Source organism: Propithecus coquereli, unplaced genomic scaffold (genome assembly GCF_000956105.1).
Source record: "Propithecus coquereli isolate 6110/MARCELLA unplaced genomic scaffold, Pcoq_1.0 Scaffold167, whole genome shotgun sequence".
Lineage (NCBI taxonomy): Eukaryota > Metazoa > Chordata > Mammalia > Primates > Indriidae > Propithecus > Propithecus coquereli.
This window is the reverse complement of record NW_012141302.1, coordinates 1,862,057-1,889,357: the sequence shown is the minus strand read 5'-3', so window position 1 is coordinate 1,889,357 and position 27,301 is coordinate 1,862,057. Positions and strand designations below refer to the sequence as shown.

The 27,301-nt window shown below is 39.5% G+C and overlaps 1 protein-coding gene across 1 annotated transcript in view; it reads right to left on the bottom strand.

Annotated features, from left to right (window-relative positions):
* LOC105808073 (serine/threonine-protein phosphatase 6 regulatory ankyrin repeat subunit B-like) overlaps positions 1-20,005 on the bottom strand; it is a 69,876-nt gene extending 49,871 nt beyond the window's left edge. The window contains exons 1-3 of the mRNA XM_012641636.1: positions 19,812-20,005; positions 18,058-18,138; positions 15,057-15,168 (exon numbers count right to left, since the gene is read on the bottom strand). Of these exons, the coding sequence (XP_012497090.1) occupies positions 15,057-15,168; positions 18,058-18,138; positions 19,812-20,005 (387 nt within the window). The remainder of the gene's footprint in view (positions 1-15,056; positions 15,169-18,057; positions 18,139-19,811) is intronic.
* Between the last annotated feature and the right edge of the window lie 7,296 nt (positions 20,006-27,301).

The following is a 27,301-nucleotide window of genomic DNA, read 5'->3' as shown; positions in this document are numbered from 1 at the left end:
TGCAAAGCAATTTTAACATCAAAAACATGAAATAAGCAAAAGCTAAATTTGCTTTAGAAAAAATATTATATATTATAACCTACATAACCACATCTCTAACAGCAGCTGTTACAAAGATGCCGAACAGAGATTCCAGGAGGAAGGCTGGGTCCAAGTAAGAGTGCTTTTACCTCACATAGTTACCTTTTTGTGTGTGTGTGTGTATGATGAGAACACTTAAGGTCTACTCTTGTAGCAAACTGCAAGCATACGATACAGTGTTATGGACTATGCATCATTAGATCTTCAGAACTTATTCATTCTGCATAACTGAAACTTCGTTTGACCATCTCCCCATTTCCTTCACCCCTCAGCCCCTGGCAACCACCATTCTACTCTCTATTTTTATGAGTTCAACTTTTTTAGATTTCACATGTAAGCAAGTTTGTGAAGTATTTCTCTTTCTATGTCTGGCTTATTTCACTTAACATATAATGTCCTCTAGGTTCATCCATGTTGCTATGTATGGCAGGATTTCCTTCTTTTTTAAAGCTGAATAATATTCCAGAGTGTGTATGTGTGTGTGCACATACGTGTGTGTATACCACATCATCTATTCATCCATCAGTGAACACTTAAGTTGTTTGAATAATTTGGCTATTGTGAATAATGCTGCAGTGAACACAAGAGTACAGACATCTCTTTGAGATACTGATTTCATTTCCTTTGGATATACATCCAGAAGTGGGATTGCTGAACCATATGGTAGTTCTATTTTTAATTTTTTGAGGATTCACTTATATCCTTCCACTTAATGCTTTGAACAACCTAACCCCCATTTGACATATTAGGCAAGATATGAAGGCTCACACAAGTGAAGTAAAATGTTCACAGACCTTGCAGCTAGGTAGTGGCGGGGCTGGCATTCCAAAGCAGTCCTGTGTAATGTGGAAGTCCTGGAGCTTTCGATTGCACCGCACAGCCCCTCCTCTGGATGAGCTCCCATGGGCTCAGGCCTGCGCTGTTGTGTGGGAAGGTCTTGGGAACTGGCCAGGGCACTGCAGGTAGCTGCGCACAGACTCCACACACTGGGCACAGGCATTGGCAGCCTCTGCACTGCCATGGGTGGGAAGCAATAAAAGCAGTGTCTTTACCGGACATCTGCAACCAAACAGTCTTTTGGGTGTAAACAGGAATGGGAGATACCACCACAGAAAGTAAGAACAAGAGAGGAAAACAGTGGGTTGTCCTGTGATTGCCATGAGAAGTGCAGAGAGCACATGGGAAACATGCCAAAAGCTCTTCCTTCAGAAGGAACTGGAGCAGAGCCAGAGCTCCTGGAGAATAGGAGGGGGCAGGGCCAGAGAAATAATTGGGGGTGGCTATTATTATCCTATTATTACCCTGTGGAGAACTAGAAAATGTAGGTGATATTTTGAGTCAATATTTATATTTTACGTGTTTTACCTCCCAAACGACATTATAATTTCCATGAAAGTAACATCCATGCCTAATATATTCCTGTGTCAGCCACGGTTCCTAGCACATTCCCCTATAATCTACTCCATTATCTTACATTAGCTAAAGGTAGCTACCTTTACATTAGCTAGCTTTAGCTAATGTAAGAGAAGACACACCTTGGAAGTTATCCTAATGGTCTCCGAGGTCAGTTTCTATGGAGTCTAGGAAAAATAGTGCCAGTGGTAAGAGTTTCTCTAGCCCTGTCTAGAGGACAGGACTCCTGGACAGTCACCAAAGGTATTCTGATTGGTAAGGCACCGAGTCTTGAAGAAGAGAGGATACAAGAGGTCACCAGAGCTAGAGATCACTGACTTTTACTCAATTCCTTTGATTTTAATTCTATACTCAGGAAGAAAACTTCTGATCTTTATTCAGTTTGTAAAATTAGATCCCCTACTTGGAAGGGAACATAGCTGTGGTAGATGACGTGAATCCCCCGGTCCTCTTAGCAGTTGGACTTTTCACCGTACACTCACAAAGGATGTTCTTGTTTATCAGTCTTGTGTGACTGATAAGGAGTCCTGCTAAAGCTGACGAACTTTACAAGCTGAAGTGGAGACCCTGATCTTCAATCTCACTAACTGCTAGTAACCTGTAGAGCCTTAAAAAGACCAGTGCACAGGAAATACTAACTAATCAAATATCTTATTTGTAACAGTCCCTTCATTTAAAAGATATATTTTAAGAGAGAATGGCGCCAAACATATACTGCTTGTCTGAAATGGTTGCTTTGGGTTATTTCCTACTATAGTTTGTCCCACATCCATGTGAGGAATTTGAGACCAAAAGAAGATTGCTATACACTAAAAAAGACTTTATGCAATTTAAATAATTTTCTGTGTAAAATAAATCATGTGTTTGGAAAACTATAAATTTTCCCTAGAAAAAGAATGCTATGAAATTGTGACTCTAAAATATACTAAATTGCCTTCCCAGTGACCAATTTTGTTGTTTAATATTAACAAAACTATTTTGTTAATATTAACAAAGTGCTAATTTTTTATCCATAGAATTTAAATCCAGTGATGTTACTACTTAGGTTGTGAGGATCTGCTCATATGAGAAAATGAATCTCCAGTATTGCTGAGGGATTTTGTTTTTCTGAATATTCCTTCAGCTGTCACAGATGGCCAGGCCCCTGCCCTCCTTTGGAATCTTCGAAAGGCTCTTTGTTCTTTGTGAGCACCACAACCCCATGACCTGCAAGCACAGGTGTGTATGTGAGCTCTTATTCTGACTGGAGGCCTCTACGTTTTCTGTAACTGAATGAGGATCAAGAAGGGACGTGATCACTATAGGGACCTGGTCTAGACTTCACAAATGAGGAGTCTTAGCAGCTGCCAAGGATAAGGCATCTTTGGAGAAACAATCTTGCTGGGAAGTCACTTTCCTTCCTCTAGCTGGAAGCGCTCATCCCTGGCAGCTGTTATCGTAAGGAGAGTGATGCCAAGCTAACAGCAGCTGTTACAAAGATGCCGAACAGAGATTCCAGGAGGAAGGCTGGGTCCAAGTAAGAGTGCTTTTATGAAAATGTGTGCAGAAGTCCCGGGGTCAGCACTGCAGATTTCAAACAGTGGGATGCACTTGAGAGCCGTAGCCGGAGTTGTTTTACCCCTCACTGAGTGGGTAATGCCATCAGGGGGTTCTACACTCCTGACAGAAAAAGAAACTGCAGACTGCTAGTCATACAAAGCTATTAAAAGAATGGATGACACATGTAACTGTTGTTGGTATTGTCCAAGGTTCTCCTGCTTCCATGTGATAAAGCCTGAAGACCACTCATCTCAGTGGCATCTTGGCTGAGTGTCACTGTCTTAGTTGATGTGGAATTCAGATGCCCTGAGACAGCTTTGTCTTTCAAAAGTCTGGAGTGGGCCGGGTGCGGTGGCTCACGCCTATAATCCTAGCACTCTGGAAGGCCGAGGCGGGCGGATTGTTTGAGCTCAGGAGTTCGAGACCAGCCTGAGCAAGAGCGAGACCCCGTCTCTACTAAAAATAGAAAGAAATTAATTGGACAACTAAAAATATATAGAAAAAATTAGCCGGGCATGGTGGCGCATGCCTGTAGTCGCAGCTACTCGGGAGGCTGAGGCAGAAGGATCGCCTGAGCCCGGGAGTTTGAGGTTGCTGTGAGCTAGGCTGACGCCACGGCACTCACTCTAGCCCAGGCAAAAGAGTGACACTCTGTCTCAAAAAAAAAAAAAAAACCAAAAACAAAAACAAAAAATTCTGGAGTGTGCCAGTTTTCCAGACAGTACCGCACAGCACAATAGTTAAAAGCTTGGAATTTAGAGTGAGATAGACATAGGTTTGAATCCTGGTTCTACATCACACCAACTATATAATCCAGGAGGAGTTACTTAATTTCTTTGCACTTTGCATCTGTGAAATATGGATAATCAGAGGAGCTATTGCAGAGTGCTGTTTTGAGAGTTAGACCATGCAGAAACAGGGCCCAGGCCAACATGCTTACCATAAATGTTCATTATTATGACTTTATTAAAAATAATAAGCTTGGTTGTTAAACTTCTCCCCCATGAGAAAAGGCTTTGAAAGAGAAATTAGGGGCTTGTTTTGTTTTGTTTGAGGTATTGATTCTTTTAAGGAAAGAGGGTCTGATGACCATATTTTTTTGATCAAAGTTCCATGAGCTTTGATGCTATAAAGTTCAGAGCCTACTCCTGTTCCAGCAAGTCCTTTGGATGGGGATGCCCAGGAGGCAATTTGATAGATAAACCTGGACCCTGGAGGAGATTGAGGTTAGAGATACAGAGTTGGAACCTTCCTCCCAGAGAAAAGAAGTTAAAAGATCTGCTGCCAGAGACTCCTGAGTGGGCCAAGCTCTGCGGTGGAGCTGCATGCATTGATTTTTGGATAAGGTGGTCTTTCTAAGAACTAATGTAGTTTAAATGTTGAACAATTTAGTGTTCAAGGTGGCAGTGGTTAAAGCTAGATTAGGTGACACACGTAGATAACTGAACTAGGGCTTAGTCGAAGACAATGTCTAATCCAAAACTGGCTTTATCACCTCAGTGGTCCTAATGCTTCTTTCCATTGCTACTTTATGATTAGGGAATGCAAAGCAATTTTAACATCAAAAACATGAAATAAGCAAAAGCTAAATTTGCTTTAGAAAAAATATTATATATTATAACCTACATAACCACATCTTTATTATTAACACACTTCAGTAAACAAATACTTAACAGAGGATCCACCGAGGGCCAGATTCTGATTTAGGTGTTAGGGATACAAAGGCATTAAGTGAATGGCTTATGTGCTAGGCACGGTTGTAGGTACTTTGAATTCATTGACTTACTGAATTCTCACAACAACGCTGTGAGATAGCTGCTATCATTATGCACGTTTTACCAATGAGGAAACTAAGGCACAGAGAGGTCAACCAAGATCACACAAAGTTAGTACAGGCAGAATCTGAATTTGATCTGGCTCCAGGTCCTGTACCTCTACCACTCTGCTAGATCCCCTTTGAGAAGGGGTGGGAGGGAACATCTGTTTCCTCAAGGAGCACACAGTCTAATGGCAGGGGTAGAACATCCTGAGCTACCAATTCTGTTTTCCAGCTGGATTTCTATGGTAGGTCTTCATTAAAGCAATATAGCTAAGGGCTAATCAACTTCATTTACCAAGATATACTCTTCTACTATCCTCTTCTAAAGAGGTTAAATTTTCTTTAGATACATGTATTTTTTATTTAAACTTCATTTTAAACAGTTGTAGATTCACATGTAATTACAAGAAATATAGAGAGATCCTGTATATATTTTACCCAGTTTCCCCCAATGGTGACATCTTACAAAACTATAGTTCAGTATCACAACTAGGATATTGATACAGATAAAAGATACTAATAATCTTGATAAAGTCAAGATACAGAACATTTCCATTGCTACATGGATTCCTCACGTTGCCCTTTTATAGCCAGACTCATTTACATTTCCCACCCCCTTCTTAATCTCTAAGTGGCAACCACTAATCTATTTTCATTCTATAATTTCATCACTTCAGTAACTTTTAGATAAATGGAGTCATACAGCATGTAACCTTTTGGACTGGCTTTTTTTTCACTCACTGGAGATTGATCCAGGTTGTTACATATATCAAGAATTCATTCCTTTTTACTGCCAAAAAGTAACAAAAATATGGATATACCAGTTTGTTTAATCATTTACCAGTTGAAAGACATTTGGGCTGTTTCCAGTTTTTGGCTAGGGCAAATAAAGCTACTATAAACATTTGTGTATGGGTTTTTGTGTGAACATAACTTTTCATTTCTCTGGAATAAATGTTCAGGATTGCAATTGCTGAGTCACAGAGGAGTAGCATGTTTAGTTTCTCAAGAAGCTACCAAACTGCTTTGCAGAGTAGCTATACCATTTTATATTGCCACTAGCAAGTAATAAATGAGTGATCTGCTTTTTCTACATCATCACAAGCACTTGGTGTGGTCACTGTTTTTATTTTAGCCATTCTGATTTGCACGTAGTGTTATTTCACTGTGGTTTTAATTTGCATTTTCCTAACAGCTAATGATGTTGAACATCTTTTTCATGTGCTTATTTGCCATCTGTATATCCTCTTCAGTGAAGTAACTGTTCATGTATTTTGCTTATTTTCTAATGGGATTGTTTGTGTGTTTTTTATCTGTTGAGTTTTGAGAATTCTTTATATATTCTAGATACTAGTCCTTTGTCAGATATGTGGTTTGTAAATATTTTCTCCTAGTCTGCAGCTTTTCCTTTCACACTAACAGAATCTTTCACAAAGCAAATGTTTTCAATTTTAATGAAGTCCAATTTAGCAATCGTTTCTTTTAATCGTTGTCAAGAACTCTGGTGCCTAGTCCTAGACCCCAAAGATTTTCTTCTATGTTTTATGTTTTACCTCTAAGTCTGTGATCTATTGTGAGCTAATTTTGTGTAAAATGTAAGATTGGGTCAAGAATTTTTAATTTTCCTGTGGATGTCCAATTGCTCCAGCACCATTTGTTGAAAACTCTTTCTTTCCTTCACTGAATTGCTTGTGCACCTGTGTCAAAAACCAGCTGGGCATATTTATGTGGGTTTATATCTGAGTTGTCTATTCTGTTCCATTGATCTATATGTCTATCCCTCTACATAATCAAGACTATGAGGTATTGGCACAAGAATATAATATATATATATATTCAAGCTATAAAACAATTCTTAAAATTAGGTAGATTGGTTTTCCCCACTTTGTTGTTCTTTCTCAAAATTGTTTTAACTTTCTAGTTTTTTCATTATTCCATATAAATTTTAGAAATACATCTATGTATAAAAAACCTACTGGAATTTTGGTAGGAATTGCATTAAATCTATAGATTTGGGGAGAATTGACATCTTTACTATCTTCTCATCATGAACACAGAATATCTCTCCATTTTTAAAAGATTTTCTATGATTTCTTTCATCAGTATTTTGTGGTTTTAGTATACCAATCTCAGATTTCACTTTTTGTGCAGTTGGAAATAACATTATATTTTTAGTTTTGATGTCTACATATCTATTCCTAGTATACAGACAGGTAATTTGATTTTTGTATGTTTATCTTGTATCTTATGATCTTGCTGAACTCACTTATTACTTCTAGGAGTTTTTTTGCTGATTCCTTGGGATTTTCTATGTAGACAACCATGTAATCTATAAATTGGGAAAGTTTTATTTCTTCCTTTCCGATCTTTATACTTTTTATTTCCTTTTCTTGCCTTATTGCTTTGGCTAGAACTTCCAGCACGAAGTTGAGTAAGAGTGGTGAAAGCAGACATTTTAGGAAAAAAGCACTCTGTCTTTTACCATTAAGTAAGTTAGCTGTTATTTATCAAGTTGTTAGATGATCTTTATCAAATTGAGGAAGTTCCCCTCTATCCTATTTTTCTGAGAGATGTTTTTGTTGCTTGTTTTTGTCATGAATAAGTGTTAACTTTTGTCAAAAGTTTTTTTCTGCATAGATCAGTATGATCATGTGATTTTTCTTCTTTAGCCTGTTAATATGCTAAATTACACTGACTTATTTTCAAATATTGGAAAAGGCTTGCAATCCTTTAATAAATCCCATTGGTCCTGGTATATAATTCTTTATATGTATTACTAAATTCTACTTGGTAATTTTTGCATCCATATTCAGGAGAGATATTGGTCTATAGTTCTCTCTCTCTCTCTTTTTGGTACCATCTTTGGTTTTGGTATCAGAATATCAGCTTCATAAATGAATTGGAAAAGATTCTCTCCACTTTGATTTTCCAGGAGAGATTGTACAGAATTGTATTAACTCTTCAAATATTTGATAGTATTTTCCAGTGAAATCATCTGGGCCTGGAGATTTCAGGAAGTTGTTCAATTCCATTTTTGAAATAGTTAAAGGGTTATTCAAAGGATCTACTTCATGCTGAATAAATTGTGGTAGTTTGTGTTTTTGAATGAATTGGTCTATTTAATCTAAGTTGTCAAATTTATGTGTGTAGAGCTATTCAGAATATTCCCTTATCCTTTTGATGTATGCAAGGTCTATAGCGATGTCCCCCATTTCATTCCTGATATTGATAATTTGTGTTTTCTCTCTCCTTTTTACTGTGTCAGTCTTGCTAGATGTTTGTCAATTTTACTGATCTTTTCAAAGAACCAGATCTTTATTTCACTGAATTTCTCCATTGGTTTTCTGTTTTCAATTTCATTTATTTCTGCTGCCATTTCTAAGTCCATCTTCTGCTTTTTTGGGGTTCATTTTACTCTTTTTTTTTGATTCTTAAGGTAGAAACTTAGATCACTGACTTGAAACATTTCCTCTTTTCTAATGTAAGCATTTAGTGCCATAGATTTCTTTTTCAGCACTGATTTAGCTGAGTCCCCAAATTTTGATTTGTTGCACTTTCATTTTCATTCAGTTCAATGCATTTCTTTAATTTCTCCTGAGAATTTCTCTTAACCCATGAATTATTTACAAGCCTGCTTTTTAATTTTCCAGTGTTGGTGATTTTCCTGGTGTCTTTCTGTTATTGATTTTTAGTTTTATTCCATTGCGGTTAGAGAACACACTCTATATTACTTCGATTCTTCTTGGTTGATGGTGTTACTAAGTTTTTCTATATGCCTAATGACTTTCTGTCTAGTTGTTCTAGCAACTGTTGAAAGAAAGATGCTAAAGTCTCCAAGTATAATTGTGGATTTCTCTATTTATCCTTTCAGTTCTATCGGTTTTTGCTGACGGCTATAATCAATCACCTTATTCTCTTTTTCCCTACTCTACGGTTACTTCTTTTCTGACCCCTTACATAAAACCTCTAACAAATAATAAAAAGTTCTCTGGGCATTTTCTTTAAAAACATAACTTCCTGTCTGTAATTAATCTATCTACTCCAGTGTGATTATCACAAACTCTGAATGCTGTTTAACACTGAAGCTTCTCCCCGCCTTTCCCCAAAGACTGCAGCAGGTGAAGGTGAGGGATGATTTTTCTGTTCCCCAGCCTTGGGCTTCTCTTCCTGTCCCCTCATCGGCTGCCTCTGCCTCCTCCAGGACTGAAGGGAATAGGGAAGGAAGGACACACAGGGAGCAGGGGCAGTTGTCTTACTGACTGGCACCCTTTGGCAGTGAGATCCTCTGACTGGGTCAAATGTTGAAAACTGTCCCTGTCTTGGATGTGAGTTAGGTTCTCCACCACTCCCCTCACTGGGGCCTCTCACCTACAGTTCCCTCTGCCTGGGTGAACGTACCCCCTCTGCTGGTAGCTCATATGTCCTCCTATGCCCTTGGAATACTGGTCTCCCTACTTTTTCAGGCAGTCCCCTTGAGCAGGATCCAGGAGAACCCTGGGCCAGTTCTGGGCCTTAGCTCACATTTGGGAAACATACACTTTGACCCATGGTTGCTGAGGATGGAGTGAGTTCTCAAACACAGCCTTCTTTAACTGCCTGGCAAGCAAGCTCTGCTCAGAGCCATTCCCAGTCAGTCTTTACATATATCACATGTCAGTCCAGCATGCCTCCTAAGTTGTGTGGGACACAAATCAGATATGCAAGCAATCTCCTTGAAGCTTCCCTCACTTGGGCTTGGGGTAAGCAGAAAGTACCCTTTCTCCACTGCCATGGCGGGTGGTGAGATTCACAGCAGAGCCAGCTCCAAAGAAACCTTCTCTCTGATCTCTAGCTTCTTGTTCTTTCCAACTCTAACTTTAGAAATGGGTAAGGGGACCATAGGTTGAAACACTAGTATCTCACTTTGAAATGTGGGGGCCATGGCCCCATGGTTCTGGGCCCTCAATTGAAGGTGAAACTGACATTGACTACTTTAATATGTCCCGTTGAATGATTCTTTCATCAGTTGCCAAATTCATTCACAGTAAAGCCAAAAGAGTTTTTTCTGCCATATTACAAAGAAATAAATGGAACACTGTATCATAAAATATTGTCTCTCCCACTGTTCTGAATATAGATTTCTGTCTAAATTCTGATTCAAAATTTGTGAACTTATATTTATATTCACAGCAGTGAAAGAATGCCAGTGGCATCAAAATATCTATGCTCACCCTCTACCTTAATGAGAGTTCCTCATGAGGTTTTATGTTTCTCTCCAACTGAATTAAACAGAAGAAAAAACAAGACCAGCATTGTTGAGGTTTCCAGAGAACACAGCCCCTTGGAAGTTTGCCTGCTGGGAGGTCATGTACTCCCCAGTTCATCACTTAGCAGCACCTCTGGGGACAGAAAAAAAGTCATCAGACACTTGTATGGGGCTGAGGTTCAAGTTTACTGGTTTTTCATCTTCTTGTCCTCAGATGACCACTCAGTAGTTCTTTTTTTTTTCTTTAACTCCTTTTCTGTATCCTACTTTCTTAGTCTTCAGAAGCTTAACTAGACACTGCCAATGTAAGTACATCTTGCACAGATACATATAGTCTGCGGTCCTCAACCCCCAGGCCCCAGACCAGTACAGGTCCATGGCCTGTAAGGGAACAGGCTGTGTATCACTGCCTGAGCTCCGCACTACCTTCCCCCTCACCCACAACACCCCAGCCCCCTACCCTCAGTCTGTGGAAAAACTGTCTTCCATGAAATCGGTCCCTGGTGCCAGAAAGGTTGGGTACCACTGCATATAGTTACTCAGAGCCAGGTGGTAATGGTTTCCTAAAGTTCTGTGATAAATACAAGAACAACCTAAAACATCGAGGGGTTTACTTGAAAGCAGCCCAATTTCAGTGTTGAGTTGCCCAAGACATAGTCATCTTCAGTCTGCCTTCAGAGAATCCCTGAAAATCCTAGAATACATACGCAGAGACATTCGTCACCCCCATTTACTCTCACAGTTGAAACTCAAGTTAGCTCGTAACAGTGAAAAGGAGAGAAGGTTCCGGGGAAGCAGCCACATTCCAAGTGATTTGGCATGGCAAAATCTTGGACTGAATTTAATCACAGGCGTAGAGTTTTCAATCTCTCTAAATTTCTGTAGGCAATTTATGTAATTATATTGGCACGCACATTTTTCCATTTCAGTAACAAAGCCACAAAGATCTTTATGTTCTCAGACAAATCTTTAATATTGTAAAAGAAAAACAGCAGCCAATATAAACTCAAAAATTCCAAATAGGGGCATGGTTCCCTGATTTTTCTCTTCAGAGTCAGTAAGAATGCATCTCATATAGAGGGAAAGACAAGCTTGGAGCTCTCCTTTGCCAACTCCCTTCCTCCACCCTAACATACATTTTATTCAGACATAAGACGCTTTATTAGCCAAGTCTCCCTCGCACTGCTTTGATATTTTGAACCTAATTGAATATGACTGATCACAGCTCCCGGATCACATTTGTAGGCAGATTTTTGCTTGCACACATAGTACACATATCTTTGATCAAGACCAGCTGAGAACACCAGCCTAAGTAGGTAGACGTGGCAGAATTCTGAACCTTGGCTATTCTATCAAGACTAAGGAGTGCATGCTAATTTTTAGAAGTTTTTCTTTTCTCACGGAACTAATTCAACATAAGTCTGTATAAGGGAAGCAAAGTTAAAACAACTAAAATAATTTCTGTTCCTTCCTGATTATAGCAAAATAGACTGAACAATGAACAAGTATAGTTTATAAATTCTGAGCCTATGATCACAGACAGGAACTATAAACCATGAATGCCAATAAACACAGATCAAGTTAATGTCAAAGACAAATAAAATACACATCAAATTTAATGATACCTATTTAATGTTATGCATAATCACAGTAATTATTCAACTAGATGGGAGGAGGGGCCAACGATACATTTCATCAACCTCACAAGTCAGTTGGTCCTGATGGCCACCGACCCTCCCCTTCGATCCTACTCCAAGTCCCAAAGGACAAAGCCCCTGATCTGAAAGGGAAGTCCCAAGGCCCACAAAATACTCATTTACTCTCTCTACTCCTTCCACAGGCCAGAAGCACAGCCTGGGACTATGAAGTAAAGAAAGGTTTCCCTGTGCAATTTCTGCTTGGAGGCTCAAATAAGCTATCCAGAGCTACCACATGTCTTTTCATTGGCATAACTCTAGCACCAAGCAGTCGCGACAGTTTGTTACAAGGATGACCCCTGGGAAGACTGGTGTTTGTGTTGTGAGATGAGGAAGACTGGCACGGCAGTGTGAAAGAATCTTAGAAATTCACTTCTTGGTGCATACTGGTTAATCAGTTTGCTTTCCTAACATCTAGTCCCCAAGGAAATGGGAGTTTTAAGGAATATGAAGGTATTGGGTTCCTATAGAAAGAGAGAGAATAAATTAGAAAAGGTACCCCCTCCAAAAACCCCACTTCTTCACCTAAGGCTTGTGTCAAGGACAGGCCCTATTCCCTCTCCCCTCCTTCTAGAACCCTTTCATCCTGTCCATCTCCTGACCCAATCTGTTCACAGTTGGATGAGCCAGCAGTGGGGATAAGATACCTGCAAAGGCCTGGCTTTGTGATTCCACTCTTAGAGGAGTGTCCGGGATTCTTTTCATGGTTGGGTTTTGTTTTGATTGGGGAGGTGGTATAAGAATGTTTACAGCCTGCTTAGAATCTTTGCTTAGTGCAAACGACACTTAAGAGGAATTTTAGAATGCATTCCAAAATGGGAATACATGAGACTTTCTATCCAGCTATAATCATTCAGGAAAAAGAGAGTAGAATTCTCATCCCATCTGTGTTATAAATGACCCACTGCAGGTCTTTCCTAAAAGCAAACATGGTCACATTTCTGCCAATTTATATTGATAATTTGGTCCTGTTCAACTGACATTGCAAATTAATATCAATTCATACTCGTCCCTACTTGCTTTTGAATGTCTTATAACTGCCACAAATAATCATCTCTTTGTGAATTACACAGGGAAAGTCTTGATTTAACCAAAGGAGTGATTTCATTATCAGACAGAATTCTTGTGGACAGAAGGCTATATCATGTCCATATAATAGGAGGCCATGAAATCACTGGCTTCCTACATCTTCCTATGGAACTGGGTAGTTTTAAAATATGTTCACAAATTCTTTGACACACCTCCCTTTGAAAGGTAGAGACTGCTTAGCCTCTCTGTATTCTGGGGTTGCCTCGATGAATAGATGCAGCAGGAATGACCCTGTGGGACTTTAAGGATAGATCACAAAAAGTGATATGGTCTGTCTCTGTCCCTTTTCTACTCTCTCCCAGCACAGACACCTTTGGACCCCTGTAAGCCACCATGTAAGGCATACAGCTACTCTAGAACTGTCATTCTAGAGAAAACCATTCATGAAGGCAGAGAGAGAGAGAGAAAGAGAGAGAGAGAGACAGAGAGAGAGAGAAAGGGGCAGGCCCAAGGAATATCAGCTGTTTGAGTCTTCCAGCCCAGGTGATTGACAGGTGAGTGAGGAAGCCTTTGAGATTATGCCAGCCCCAGCCATGGTCTGACTGTAATCTCCCAGGATACCTTCACTAGAACTACCCGACTAAGCCACTCCAAATTCCTAATCCAAAGAAACGATGAGAGATGATTATTATTTTAAGCCACTAACTTTTGGGGTGATTTTGTTATGCAGCCACAGTAACTGAAAGAGGAGCTATGATGGAATCAGAACAAGAGGACAAAAAAGTGCCATCTACCCCCAAGATCAAACAAGGAAGTCTTTAGCATTCACAAGAACCTCAGGAAAGAAGACTTAGAAGTCTTCAGGAATGATGAAAATAGGTAGAATTCATCAATAAATGCAACAAAAAACAACACTAGAATAATCATCTTTTTATTTCCATACTGGGTGACCTTTATGAGAATTTTCCACATTGATAGTTAAAAGAAATATAGTAAGACTGACCCTGAGCAGAACCTCATAGGCTGGCAGCAGAGTCAGAGGCAAAGGAAAGAGCTGGGGCGTGCCTCCGTCATCTCCACGTAGGTGCCAACACCATCGCTGGTTTCCTACCTCGTGACTTTTCTCAACAGGTTGTGCAGCTGATACAGTGCAAGTGTTTCCCCCAACACAACTCTGAATCACTCTGAAAAGGAGGACTTTTCCCTTTCAGGGGGCATGGAACAGAGATGGAGTCCAGTCAGGAAAGGTGGTATCCATCATTGGACCAGAGATAGTGAGTTTGTGACACCCACGTGTCCTGGTGAAGCTGAACTGAAGGTGATGCTCAGGAGATGGCAAATGGGGGCACGCAGGCAGGAGGCAGCCACAAAACCACTTCCCCTGGCCCACCCAGTGTTTTCAAAACAGAAAATTTCTAGCTGTCTAGCTTCTCTTGAAATCTTCGAGATCTAGCAAGCCTGAGTATGCACTGCCACCTGGTCTCAACCAGCGGGAGCCGACTATTTTTCCCTTTAGACAGAACATGCTCTCTCTGCCAAAATCCCCATCACTCCTTACTGTTCTATACCTGAGCTCACTTCTTTCATTTACTTTATACTTCTGGTTCCTGTGGGCATCTGAGCTTGGGTTTTGTGACCTATATCAACAGAGGAGTTTCAGACTCCAAACCACCAGGTGCTCCCTGGTCACACCATAGGTTTGGATTCTTGGTGGTTTGGAAATTCAAGGAAATTCTGCTGTTGTGCTCTTGCCAATTTCTTCTCCTAAATTACAAATGTGGGACCATGACAAACCCATATACCTAACGGTCATGTAAGTCACCTTATAACACTGTTATTCAATAGTGGAATGCTAGGTTTGCCCCTAAAAATACATACCGAGTTTATCTGATACATCCCAACTATCTGTAAAATACAAACTGTCTATACACAGATCTAACATTCCCAGCCCAGATTACAGTAATGTGGAAAAGAGTCAATTGTCAGTCAGTTCTGAGATTAGGATGGACAGAAATGGGATAATGAGATCTACATATTGTGAATAACAATTTAGTCACTTACCATGGAATACCTTCAAGGTGATTTCTACTGGTGACTTAACTAGGCAGCGAGGGCATTTGTTGAGAGTTTAAGACCAGCATTTCCGGGGGGGTGGGGTGTGTGTACGTGTGTGTGTGTGTGTGTGTGTGTGTGTGTGTGTGTTAGAGAAAACAAAGACAAAACAACTACTCACCAATTCCAGACATTGTCTGTGCCCATAGGCAGCAGCATAATGTATGCTATTGTAACCTTCTTTGTCCCGGATAGATGGATTTGCATCATTTTGAAGCAGAAACTCTAGACATCTGTAAGTATAAAGATGAGGTGTTATTTTAGAAACATCTTGGGGCCAAAAGGGATAATTAATGTAAATCCTTCTATTATAATGTTCCAGGAAGGACTCGTGAATCTCAGTGTTTCTTTAAAAATTCTACAGCAATGAAGCCTTATGTGTTGGAAGGGTGTGTGTGTGTGTGTGTGTGTGTGTGTGTGTGTGTGTGTGTGTGTGTGTGTGTTTTCTGTAGCTACCTTTATTTGAGTTTGAAATAGCCATTCTAGAATTCAGGAGAAGCTTTAGGAACAAGAGGGCAATTAAGGTTTTTGTTTCTTCTCATCTTAAGTTACAGAGCATGTCTGTCATCACAATTACTGAATAATAAATTTTAGAGCTCCATGTTCTAAAAACAAAGTCTTAAACATAACAAAGAAGTGGTCAGGACTTCATAGGGCAAAGCCTCAACGGGGAGGGGCTTATTTTTAACCTCACTCTAAAGTAAAAAGCGTAGAAAATGAAAGTTAAAAAGAATAAATAATAAAGAACCCAAGAATAGCCTAAATAATAAAAATAATGGAAAGGGTAAACATTTAAAAGAAATAAAGAATTAATTTTGTAAGCACATATGAAGAAACAGCCTTCAATTATACCATTAGGAATATAGATCAGAAAGAAAATTTTAAAAGCCTTTCAGACAGAATTGTGATTTTTCTGAAAAAGCCACAGTCTTATGAAAAGGTTAGAGGAAGGAGCATGGCTCCACCTTTGCTGAAGAGCCCAAAACTCCAGGATCCAAGAACTCAGGGATTTAATGAGTTCTGTTCAGGGCCTATTGCAAATGTTCCGATCCTCCTGGTACAGGAGGGACTAACTAAGCAGAGAGCAAAGCTCCATAGTTCAGTATTATTTCTGTGACAGTGGGCCAAACACCTCCTTTACAAGACTAAGTTGATTCAATTTCAAACTCAAATCGAAATTTTAAAATTCTAACTATAACCCTATACTTTAAATGAGACCTTCCAATGGAAAATTTATATCTATAGTTTACTCAAAAACCTTTAAATGACATTTACCTATCTTTTGGTATAAGGCAAGAGGAATAAATAAATCACGCATAGAAACAGTTAAAACAGACACATCAATTTCCAGAAGAACTGATTAAAGACTCAAGTTTTTTTAAATTAAATACCTACATTGCACATGATTTATCCATAAAATGCTTTATAATAAATCAAACTATTATTAGAGTCCTGCTATCATGCTGTCTTTGGTCATTTGCACCTTATAAGGAAGAAGTCCTTTTTCATTTTGGTAATGAAATGTCCATGGACAACATCCCAGGTATGACTCACATTAAACCAAATTTGTCTTTTCAAATAAAATCATTCAATAGGAATAACATTCTAGTGGACACATAATCTCCAACTTCTGAATGTATTATATTCCAAAATTCAGTTGAGTTTGTAATTTTGAAAACCCACAGAATATAGCTGAACTATACACTATCAACATTACTATTATAATGACACAGTACTGTAGAATTTGGATATTGGCCACATTGTTTCTAAGGAAAAATGAATTTCATGTTTTCAGTGGGGATGCTTATCTTTTCTCCTCCCAGGGCCCTGACTAGCAATTTTGGCAATAAGAGGCAAAATCAACAGGTGCACATGAGGTCAAGGGTGTACTTGGACACAGGGAGTAGCCTCCCTTCACATAAAAGAGCTCTCAGGGCTGGTTCCCTGTCCCTCCCCTGCCTCTCTTGCTCCCTCCCTCTCCATCGGCTGGAAGAGGGCTGGTCTGGCCCAGGACAAGCCTGCAGTTCACTGGAGAAAGGGGCATTTGCTGAGGTAGCTTAAAATTCTACAGACTTCTAATATCATTATTTTAAATTTTGGAGTATTGGAGCAAAATGTTGGGTCATTCTCCTTTTCTCATAGCTGTGTTTCTTGTCCTCATTCCAATTACAGTCAAAGTTATGTCCCACAACTTGCACTGGGGCTACACTCTCTACCTACACCCTTCCACAACAGTCTGGGCACGGGAGGAACCCAGTGGGAGCTGGGAAGACCCTGGAGTGGACACAAGCATTCGACTCACAGAGAAACTGGTTCCTCTGACGATCAGGGCAGAGAATAAACAAGTCGAAAACTGTGTGCCTGCAGACTGGCAGAGCACTATATCCACTGGGTCCCACAGGGGCAAGGCACAAGACGTGGGCACCAGTTCATTTGTTTGTTTATTCAACAGGTACTGAACGCTGACTAGCAGCCAGGCACCATGGTGGGCACTGTAAGCTTCTTACTGGGACTCACAGTGCAGAAAGGACTCTCAGAGCTTCCCTGTATATCAACCCCGGTAATGGCAGGCACTCCAGCCCCTATCACGGCAACAGCTATGTCTCTGTCAAAAGCCAGAGAGAGGCAGGAGGGATGAGGTGGCCCAGGAGCAGCTGTTTGCAGGGGCGGGAGGCTGTTTGTAAGTTGATGTGTGTGGGGCGGGGGGCAAGGGGAAAATACAAGTGGGGTATTTCACACCAAAGTCTTCAGAATCTTAACAGTTACCCCAGGTCATAAAAGCAGAACCTAAGGCCCTGAGAAGAGGCAAATTTGTCCCCTGGGGCACATGGTGCATGGCAGAGTCAGAAATGATATTTGAGACACCTGGCCCTAAAAACCACTGACCTATCCCGGTGGTGGCTGAAGCAAAGCTTACAATTTTAGAAAGTTCCCCAATGTGAAAATAGCAGAACTGATGGATGTATTAAGAGAACAGTTTCTTTGCCTTTAAAGGAAAGCCCATACCATTTCCTCAAGATCCCAAGTGAAACCCCAAAATAGTAAGGCAGGCAAAGTGGCAACCGGAGAAGCAGACAAAGGATCAGAAATGGCACCTTGTCTTAAGCTGGGAAGAAACTTACAGCGCGGCTTCCTTTTCCTTCAGCTCCCTGGCTCTTTCAAGTTCTTCTGAATTTTCATGGCCATTTCCTAAGATAGTCTTACTTCTCAGCATAAGGGATAGAAAAAAACTGCAATTAATATTTTTAAAGGCAAAGCTGTTAATGGTTTTGGTACAATTTATATCTCAATGCTTTTTACCCCAATCCAAAGGAAATAAGCACCACTGATTTTCCCTGAGGGTATCCATCGTTTTCTCCAAGGCCATCCAGTAAATCTATTCTCTCCCAAAGAACCCATCTGAGAACATGACTTTCTAAAACTTCCACCTAGGTATCAGTGATTAAGGCAACAATCAAGTTGCCAGTCCTTCCATAAATTCCCCAAGTGAAGAAGAAATGACTTAGCTCGAACTTCTCTGACTCCTACCACGCTCCTCACTGCCTCCTTCCAGTTCAGCCTCTCATCTACCCAGGAAGGGGGTCCTAATCACCCCTCACCTGTCAGAACATTTCATCATCCAGGATCCTTTTCCAGTTCTTAACAGATGAAGTATAGTGTCCCCGCCTCCTCTCCACCACCCTCACTCTATTCCAAGTGAATAGCATCTACTGGCACACAGCAGATGCTCAATAAGTGTTTGCTGAATTAATAACCTGCATGGCTTTGGGATCCAAAGTGCTATATCTGACATTATTATTATATAATCATATTATATATTTTACATATAATAAACATAATATGCATTCTGTAACTAGGATGAGCATTTTTCAAGCTATGGATCATAACCCAGTACTGAATTGTGAAATCAGTTTAGTAGGTTGTAGTCAGCCGGGGTTTTTTTCTAATAAAATAGAAGAGAAAATGTCAGAATGCATCACACATAGTAAAAGCAAATATGATTTTATGAAATTTTAATTTCCATCTTACATACATCATATACAATATATCATATCAAATATAAGTGAATGTGTGCATTGGGTCATGATGTAAGATGTATTTCTTATTGTGTGTCACCATCTAACAGCCATTGACCTATGGGAGAAGCAGTTAGGACTGACCCAGAATCAATTCCATAGTACAGGGCAGCAAATAATTCAATAATTCTTCAAACAGTGTCACGAAAAAGTATTCCTATGGCGAAGGCCCCACCTGAAGCCTTTGAGTACAATTTCATAAATTGTGGGCATCTCCCCCACCTTTTTGCCTTGTCCTTCACTTATTTCTGTTTTCTATTCCTAGCCACCTATGGAATCCAAACATGTCCTAGGGCAACCAACGTCCTCTCCTCCAGCTCCTGAAAGAGCATTCATGCCCAGGTTTGGAACAATAATGCCTGGTTTACACATACTGCATTTGAAGGCCTTTGGGATTATGCATGGTTGGATGTTTTTGACATATGACATATATATTAGCAAATGTAAGTTTTACAGCAAATGAAGCATTTAAGTAGTGATAAAGAAAACTACAGTATATGTCAAAATAAATAACAACTGATTTTGAATGAACTGAAAACCTGGGCTTGACAGCTCCACTTGGTATTCAACCCAAAGAAGACAGAAGAGAAGCTATTGTGCAGTGACATGTAATAATCACACATAAAGCAAGCAGAATGGGAAAACCCAGGTTAGGAATGAAGCAAGTCCAACTTCTTTGGGTCTGGATATGAGAGATTTTTCATTTGTAGTTTCTGTGAAGCAGTCTGAAGACAACTGAGCAACACCTCCCCGCTCCCCTGCCCTGCCCCCAGAGGAAGCATGAGCAAGGCTGCCATTACTTTCTATCCATGTCTGACGCAGCGGCATAGTGCAAAGCTGTCCGTCCCCAGTCATCTGTTTCATTAACGTTGGCCCCTGTGGTCACTAATGTCTCAATACAGTGGAAATGACAATTTGCAGCTGCATAGTGCAAAGGGGTCCTGAAAAACAAACAGCAATTTATTACTTCATTCGGTCTAGAAAACAGATCCATCACTGGCCCTAGTGCTGACAGCAGTATTCCTAGGGCTGTGGAAAGCTCTTGGACTCTCAGCGTGTGGAGGCCAAGGTTGTGCCTTCCTATGACTATACAGGTTGGGTATCTCTTATCCAAAATGCTTGGGACAGAGTGTTTTGGATGGTTGAGCAGCCCGAATCTGAAAATCCAAAATCCAAAATGCTCCAATGAGTGCTTACTTTGAGCATCACATCAGTGCTTAAAACGTCTCAAATTTTGGAGGATTTGCACTTAGGATTTTCAGACAAGGGATGCTTAACTTCTATAAACTACAGCTGAAGCTACAAAGACAGTGGCTTCAGACAAGGCCATCCACCACAGATCTACCCTTTCTTTCTATTCCTAGACCCCATCCAAGTCTGCATTATTGCTTTTTTGAACCATTGCAAGACCATTCCATTGGCCTCCTTGGCTCTAATTAAACTTTCAGTTTATTTTTAGTTAATGTGAATGAAAAATTGGGTTTTCTCAGGTACAATACCCACTTATGATAATCCTGTTCTAAAACCTTTCATCCTCCCCACTGAACAAAGGCTTGATTCCTCAGCTTGGAATCGAAGATCTTCCCAAGCTGGTCCCAATCTCCTCTGACAGAGTAACTCTCTCCCCTAGACATACTCAACAGTATACCCAAACTCAATGACTTCAAGGTTTCCCAATCAACTTTTCCCTCCACCTATACCCATGTTGGTTTCTCCCTGGAAGTGCCCTTTCCTGAACCACTTCCATCCATCAAATCCCCACTCATCTTTCATGTTCCAGAAGTCAGTTCTCTTTCTTTTGTCTGAGATTGCTTAGCTAGCGTGGGTCTCTCTTGAGCTCTCATCACATACTGCCTTGATTTTAGCTATTGGTGTGTTGTCTTATCTTCTCCAGTGGACTGTAAGCTCCTTGAGGGTAGGGATGTAAGTTACTGGAAAGGACAATCCACACAGAATCAGAAGCCCTGGGCTATAGTGTGGGCAGATCTGCAAGCCGGCCCAAACCACATCCCCTCTCTGGGGCTAGGCTTCTTCATCTTTATTTTAATAAGGATCTTTGAGCGACTGTGCCATAAAGCCCATGCTAGGTCTACAATTCTATATGCATGTATAAACCATTTAGTTTGTCTGGGCTCAGCTTTCTCATCTATTAAAAAGGATAACAGACATCCCCATATACCTCACAGAGTTACTATGAGAAACCAAGTGATAATATTCAGAAAATACAGGCACCTCGTAAAGGGAAAGCCTGCAGAAATATGAAATAATGTTTATTACTTATTTTTAGTTCTCAATTATTTAAAAGTTTTCCTGGTGTGACTAACTAATATTCAGGGGATAATACTCACACAGACTAGTAAGAATAAAGTAACTATTTCAAGAATTATTTATTAATTTTCAAGCACAACCATTTCTTATTTTATAGTTAATTTATGGGATCTTTTACTAGGTGATTTTCTCCTTTTTAGTCCACAAAAGGAAATTATAAGTATTTTACATTTTAGATTGCTTATGTTTTAGTTAATTAGACTGAAAATTATTAGGTATCAACCACATACCAGGGCCCAAAGATAAAGAGAAAAAGATACCCAGTTCTTGTCCCCAGGAGACTCACAGTCAGGTGGGGATAGAGATAAGGAAACTGAGTCCATGAGAACAGTATGATGTGTCTACAGTGGTGAGGAGAGGAGGGAGGGGGCACTCCTACCAGAGTGCAAGGGGGTGTCACCACGCAAATCTGGAAGGGTGAGTAGGAGCTGTCTTACATGGGTTGGGAAGAGAACTTTGCAGCAACCCCAAAGAACCAGGGTGCATGTGGAGAGGAAGGGCGAAATATATACACACACACACGCACACACACACACACACACACACACACACATATACATTAACAAAATATAAATTCATGTACCAGCTAGTATCAAGGCATAGTTTAGCTAACACAAAGGACCATTAAGGTAAAAAAAGTTCTATGACCTAATAGCAGTATGTGTGTATATGTGTGTGTAATGTTTTAAATACATCTAAAACTTTATCCCAAGATAAAATGTCCACTATATGTAACAAAATGTTCTAGATCTTATGACCAGATTCTGGGTTAGGAGGGCTAAAATATTCTACTCTGCAGCAAACAGAATTTTCTAAACTATATCCATGGGCGAATTTTTTTTAAAAATTGAAAAAAGAAGAGAGAAAATCGACACTTCTAAAACAGAAGCTGCGAGCAGAGATGCTTTCCTTGTGGCTTGTGTTTGCTTAGTTGGCATTTCCGTACCAGAGGGGATTTCCTTCCGAGGATGGAATCCCCCCAGCTAGCTTCCCTGTTTACCATTTCCACGTAACATGATTACGAGATGGACTACTCCCCGCTCCTTCCATTTAGGCACTTGAAGCAGAACTCCCTGATTACATACCTCCCACACTTGTCCTTTTTATGGAAATCTGCTCCGCTGCTCTGCAAGAGTTTTATACATTCCACATTACTAGAAAGACAGGGAAAACATCATTAAGATGGAAGAGATCAATTACTGGGCTATCTTCAGAAAGAGTTGTTTTCTACACAGTGCAGGACAAGATGAAATAACTCCAGGTATAAATTCTGCTAACAAAAAATAACTTGAACATATTAATTCCCTACTGTAAGGCTCTAAAGTCCCTAAAGATCTTCTTTCAAAGATAGTAAATCAATAAATTAAAGAGGTTGGTGGGACATTTTCAATCCCGTGACTAAAGAGTTTAATGATTATTATATGATTAAACCTTCCAGTGATGGTTTTGTTTATCCTAAAATTCTTTTTCAAAACCATCAGGAGTTTATGAAACAACTATTTAAACCTATAATAATTTCATGTCACCTTTAAACAATGAGCCAGAGTGGATGAGTATTACCTTTTATCACAGCAGAATGAATTCACCATGATAAACCACTTTCAACCTAGATACTCTAATGGGAAATAAAACAGCTGCATTTCTCTGTTTTTGTAATCTAAGTAAAAAATGTGTAGAACCAAGGCTGAAAACGATGCAATGGAGCACAGTGATCTTGCTCAGCTTCTTTGTCATTCGCAGAAGCAATAAATCGTATTTAGTAGAAAGAAAAGGACCCATCGAAGTGAATTTCTTGTTGAAGGGCATGTAGCTAAATATTAATTCTAATAGGAGTTTCAGACATGAATCTGAAATGGTGTCTTGCCACCTTCTGCACAGGTCTGATATTTTTTAAAACGTGGTCATAAAAAGAGGCAATCATCCATCATTGTTCTAAACTTGGATGCTAAGAAGCAGCCTGGAATTTATTGTTTTATTATAATTTAAATAAGAAAAATGATGTCGATGATAAACCTGAGCAGGGCCCTCCCCTCCCCACATCCACCCTTCATAGCCACCTTTCTCAAAGAGCTAGCTATTTCAGTCATCCAGTGTGCGAACTTTTTTTAAGACATCTATGTGTTGGTGTAGCACGCCAGTTGATACAAAGCACCTGTCTCTTACTGACTGGTGCCAAAGGATCAAAGTCAGTGGCAGATCAAAGTGGCAAGGCTCACGAAGCTCATACAATTTGAGGGTTGGGGTGGGGGAAAGGAGACTCCTTAAAAAATAATACAAAATTATGAATACAAAACTAGTTATAAGACTTTTTAGAAGGGACCCATGTAAATGAGGAGTCCTAAAGCTTCACCATTAATCCACCTCTGATAAATAGGTAATGTCTTTGGTAATATACAAATGACAAATGGAGAAGCATTGCTATTCCTTAAGGACCAGGAAATTGATTAAGAACCAACACCTTACCCAAACAAGGTCATCCAAGTGATGCCATGTTTGGTCAATGTGTGGTCAGATATATCAACAACATATTGATCAGAGCTTCAATCTAAACACCAGTATGAAAAAAGAGAGTAGCTGATGAAAAATTCTCTTTACAATGCAAAAAAAAAAAAAAAAAAAAAAGGCAAGGATTAAATCACTTCTTGCCTATCTTTTGGGTTTTCTTGACTTTTGTTCACATTTAATCATTATAAAGACTTAAAAAATCAGATTTGATATAAGGGTGAAAATGTGTATAAATGAACATTAATTAATTCAATCTTGGATTCTCTTGATCATCACCACCTACCAGCAACAAGAAAGGAAAAGCTTAGGAACAAATTTCAAATTATTTTCTTTTGGTGGAAGGGTACCTGATAGATACATATTCTATAGCCTGAAAATTTACAATTAAAAAAAATAAAGGAAAGAGAGAGAGAAGAAAAACAATTTGCTATATGAGATAGGCCAACAATTTTTCTTTGGAAGAACAAAATGCAAGTAATCTGGAAATGTAACATAGTGGTATTTGATATTCGGTAGAAATCATTCTTACCCATTTGACTAAGGAAATTGCCTTTGACTCACAGACAACTTAAGTCAATAAAGATGAATTAGTAATTAAGTCATGAAATAACTAGAATTGCTAACTACTCACCCTCCTGCAGCAGCAGCATGAAGGCACGTTCTTCCAAATTTATCTGGGGTGTCTATTTCAAAGCCTGCAGACAGCACGTGCTCATTACTAAACAAGGATACTATGCTATACTTTTGTCCTAGTTAAACCACAAGAAACATTGCAGAGACAGAAAAATCAGTTAGTAGAAAAACCAGAACGCAAGCAATTGTAGTCAGAAAGAGGTTGTCATGGAAACGAATGGTAACTGCTCAAGCTTGGCAATTTTATAGGAAGAACCGTGAAGTCAAGAAGGATTTATTTTCACATTCAGCCCTGGGTGAACCACAGCCCCATTTTTCAATCCCAGGATAGAAATTTATGAAACCAATTTGAGATAAGTAGGGCAATAGACAGGCAGACAGAACACATAGAGAAAACATGGAAGGCAAAGCAGTAATTCTAACATGCTGGAATAGGTATTTTCTTAAGTGTATTCCAACCTTTTGGCTGGTTTAAGATTTGGGAAACATGCTTGCATGCAGGGATTATTTTTAAACATGCCGACAGCAGTGAAAGCAGAATCAACCATAGGTAAAGTACTTAAAGGAAAAAATGCCTCTGGGATATCTGATGAATTAATTCATAAACAATCTTTGCCTTGCAGACCTCTACCACTTTTGAAAGCCCAGGAACTTCTTAATATATGTAAGTTGGTAGAAGAGGTGATAAGAAAGATTAGCAAAGCTCTAAACCAGAAAGGATTTCTTGGTTCCAAATAGTCTCACATTAAAAAAAATAAAAACTAAACCTAGTTGGAGGGATCAGCTATAGTGATTTTTCAATGCTCAGGGAGGAGGAAGGAAGAATGACATTTCTACCGCTAAGTGTAGGGGATTCGACCTTTTTCTTTCGTTAAAAAATATTAAATGTTAAGTCATCATTTTAAGCCTTGAAGATATTTTCTTCTTCTATGATTTAAACTGCCTATAAGCTCTGGCCATCCCTGCCTTTTTCTTACCCTGAATCACCCAAGCTCTAACTCAAAACACAGACAAGATTCTCGTTCTTGGGCAGGAATATTGACATTCAAACAGCTTTGACACCAAGGCCTGCCAGGAATGGTCACATGCAGTTAGCTGTGGAACACGACTCATCCTGCCACGTCGGGTAATGACATGAAGCACAAGCAGTCACTCACTCTGACCAGACACCTGAAGCCACGTGACTCATGTACAGGACACATTAAGCCTCATCTCTGGTAATGAATTTACTTACCCGATGATAACAACTTTCTGCAGCAGTCAGAGTGAGCGTTTAGGGCGGCTAAATGTAAAGGGAACATGCTATGGATTCCACACCTGAGGAGGAAAAAAACAGAGCAGCTCACGGTAACAGATCTCAAGATACATGCAGAAGAACAGTGACCTTCCTAGAAGTTCCCTGATGAAAATTAACCACCACCTTGCTTAGAGACTCCCTTGGCTGAAATAATTTTGTAATTCTCCATCTAATAAATAATTATGTAATCATTTTCCATCTTAAAATTATAAATGCCTGAATCTAAACCAGCCCATAACCATAGGAATGCATATTTTTAAGAAAATCTGTTTCACATAAACTGTGACTCTTTAATCTCCCTCTCATGTTTTTTTCAACTTAGCGATCATATGTCTCATTCATTCATTCAACTATTCAACACTTTCTTAGCTTCAGATACTATCCTAAGTGCTGGAGATAACAATGCTGAGCGAGACAAGCTAAATTTGAAAAACAGCTTGTTTTATTCCTCGATTTGATAAACATACTTCCTATTGATGTGTTATGTGTCAGGCACTTTGCTGAGTTAATAACAGCTGTATTATTGAAAATAAAGTTTTGGATGAAAATAAAAGCTAATGTTTATACCTTCTGCAGCTGAAACTTTATCTTCCTAACGTACTTTTATGTTGTACGTTAACCCACATCACAATACCAGTCACAAAAATACAGGAGTAATAAACATTAGTTTGCACATATTTCATAAACCTAGAACTGTTAAAGGAAGAGTCTAGAAAAGGACTTTTTAGACCGACTTCCACCATGACACGGACCCCGGGATGATCCCTTAAGGGACAGAAAGCCTTCTGATGGCAGTGCTTTTTGCTTTCAGAATTAAATCTTCCTCCTCTCCCCTCTCACATTTCCTCTAACAAGGACCCAAAGCCATGTGCTGAATTGTATGTAATTCATAACAAACAGCATCATAGGCTGGTTGCTGTGTACTTATAAGCGTTTATAATGTTAGTGATCATTTCTTATAATGTCGTATTTTAATCAAATAATACATTTCAGATGTTTAAAATCCTCTGCATAACAGAAGCAAGTACAGGACTATATCTATTTACACCATGGAGTATTAATTACCTAAGTTTCTTCCCTGGCACAAAGTGGGCCTTTCGGACTCCATGCTTCATGAAGAAATACATACGATTTGAATTTGTTAGGCTCTGGATACATGAATTTTATTTGCCATCTCAAAAGTTATTATGTGTGTGTGAATGTGTGAAACCATATACATAATTCACAGATATTTCAGAGTATTCAGTGTTGTGCAAAATCCGAGTCTGTCAGCAATTAACCATCGCTCACTCTTTCCATAATAGCTTCTTTCTATTTATTGGTGTTTTTGTTCAGTCTTCCCTCTGTTTATTTTCCTTTCCCTATATGGAGATTTCCAACCCAGTGTATATAATAGCTGGCATCCATCAAGAGATGCAATTTGCCCGTCTTCCAGGGTGTCACGTAGAGGAGAACTGCTTGTAATTGCCTCTCTCATCATTTACCAAAAAAATTCTGAAAAGCAATTGCATCAGTGACGCCCTTGAT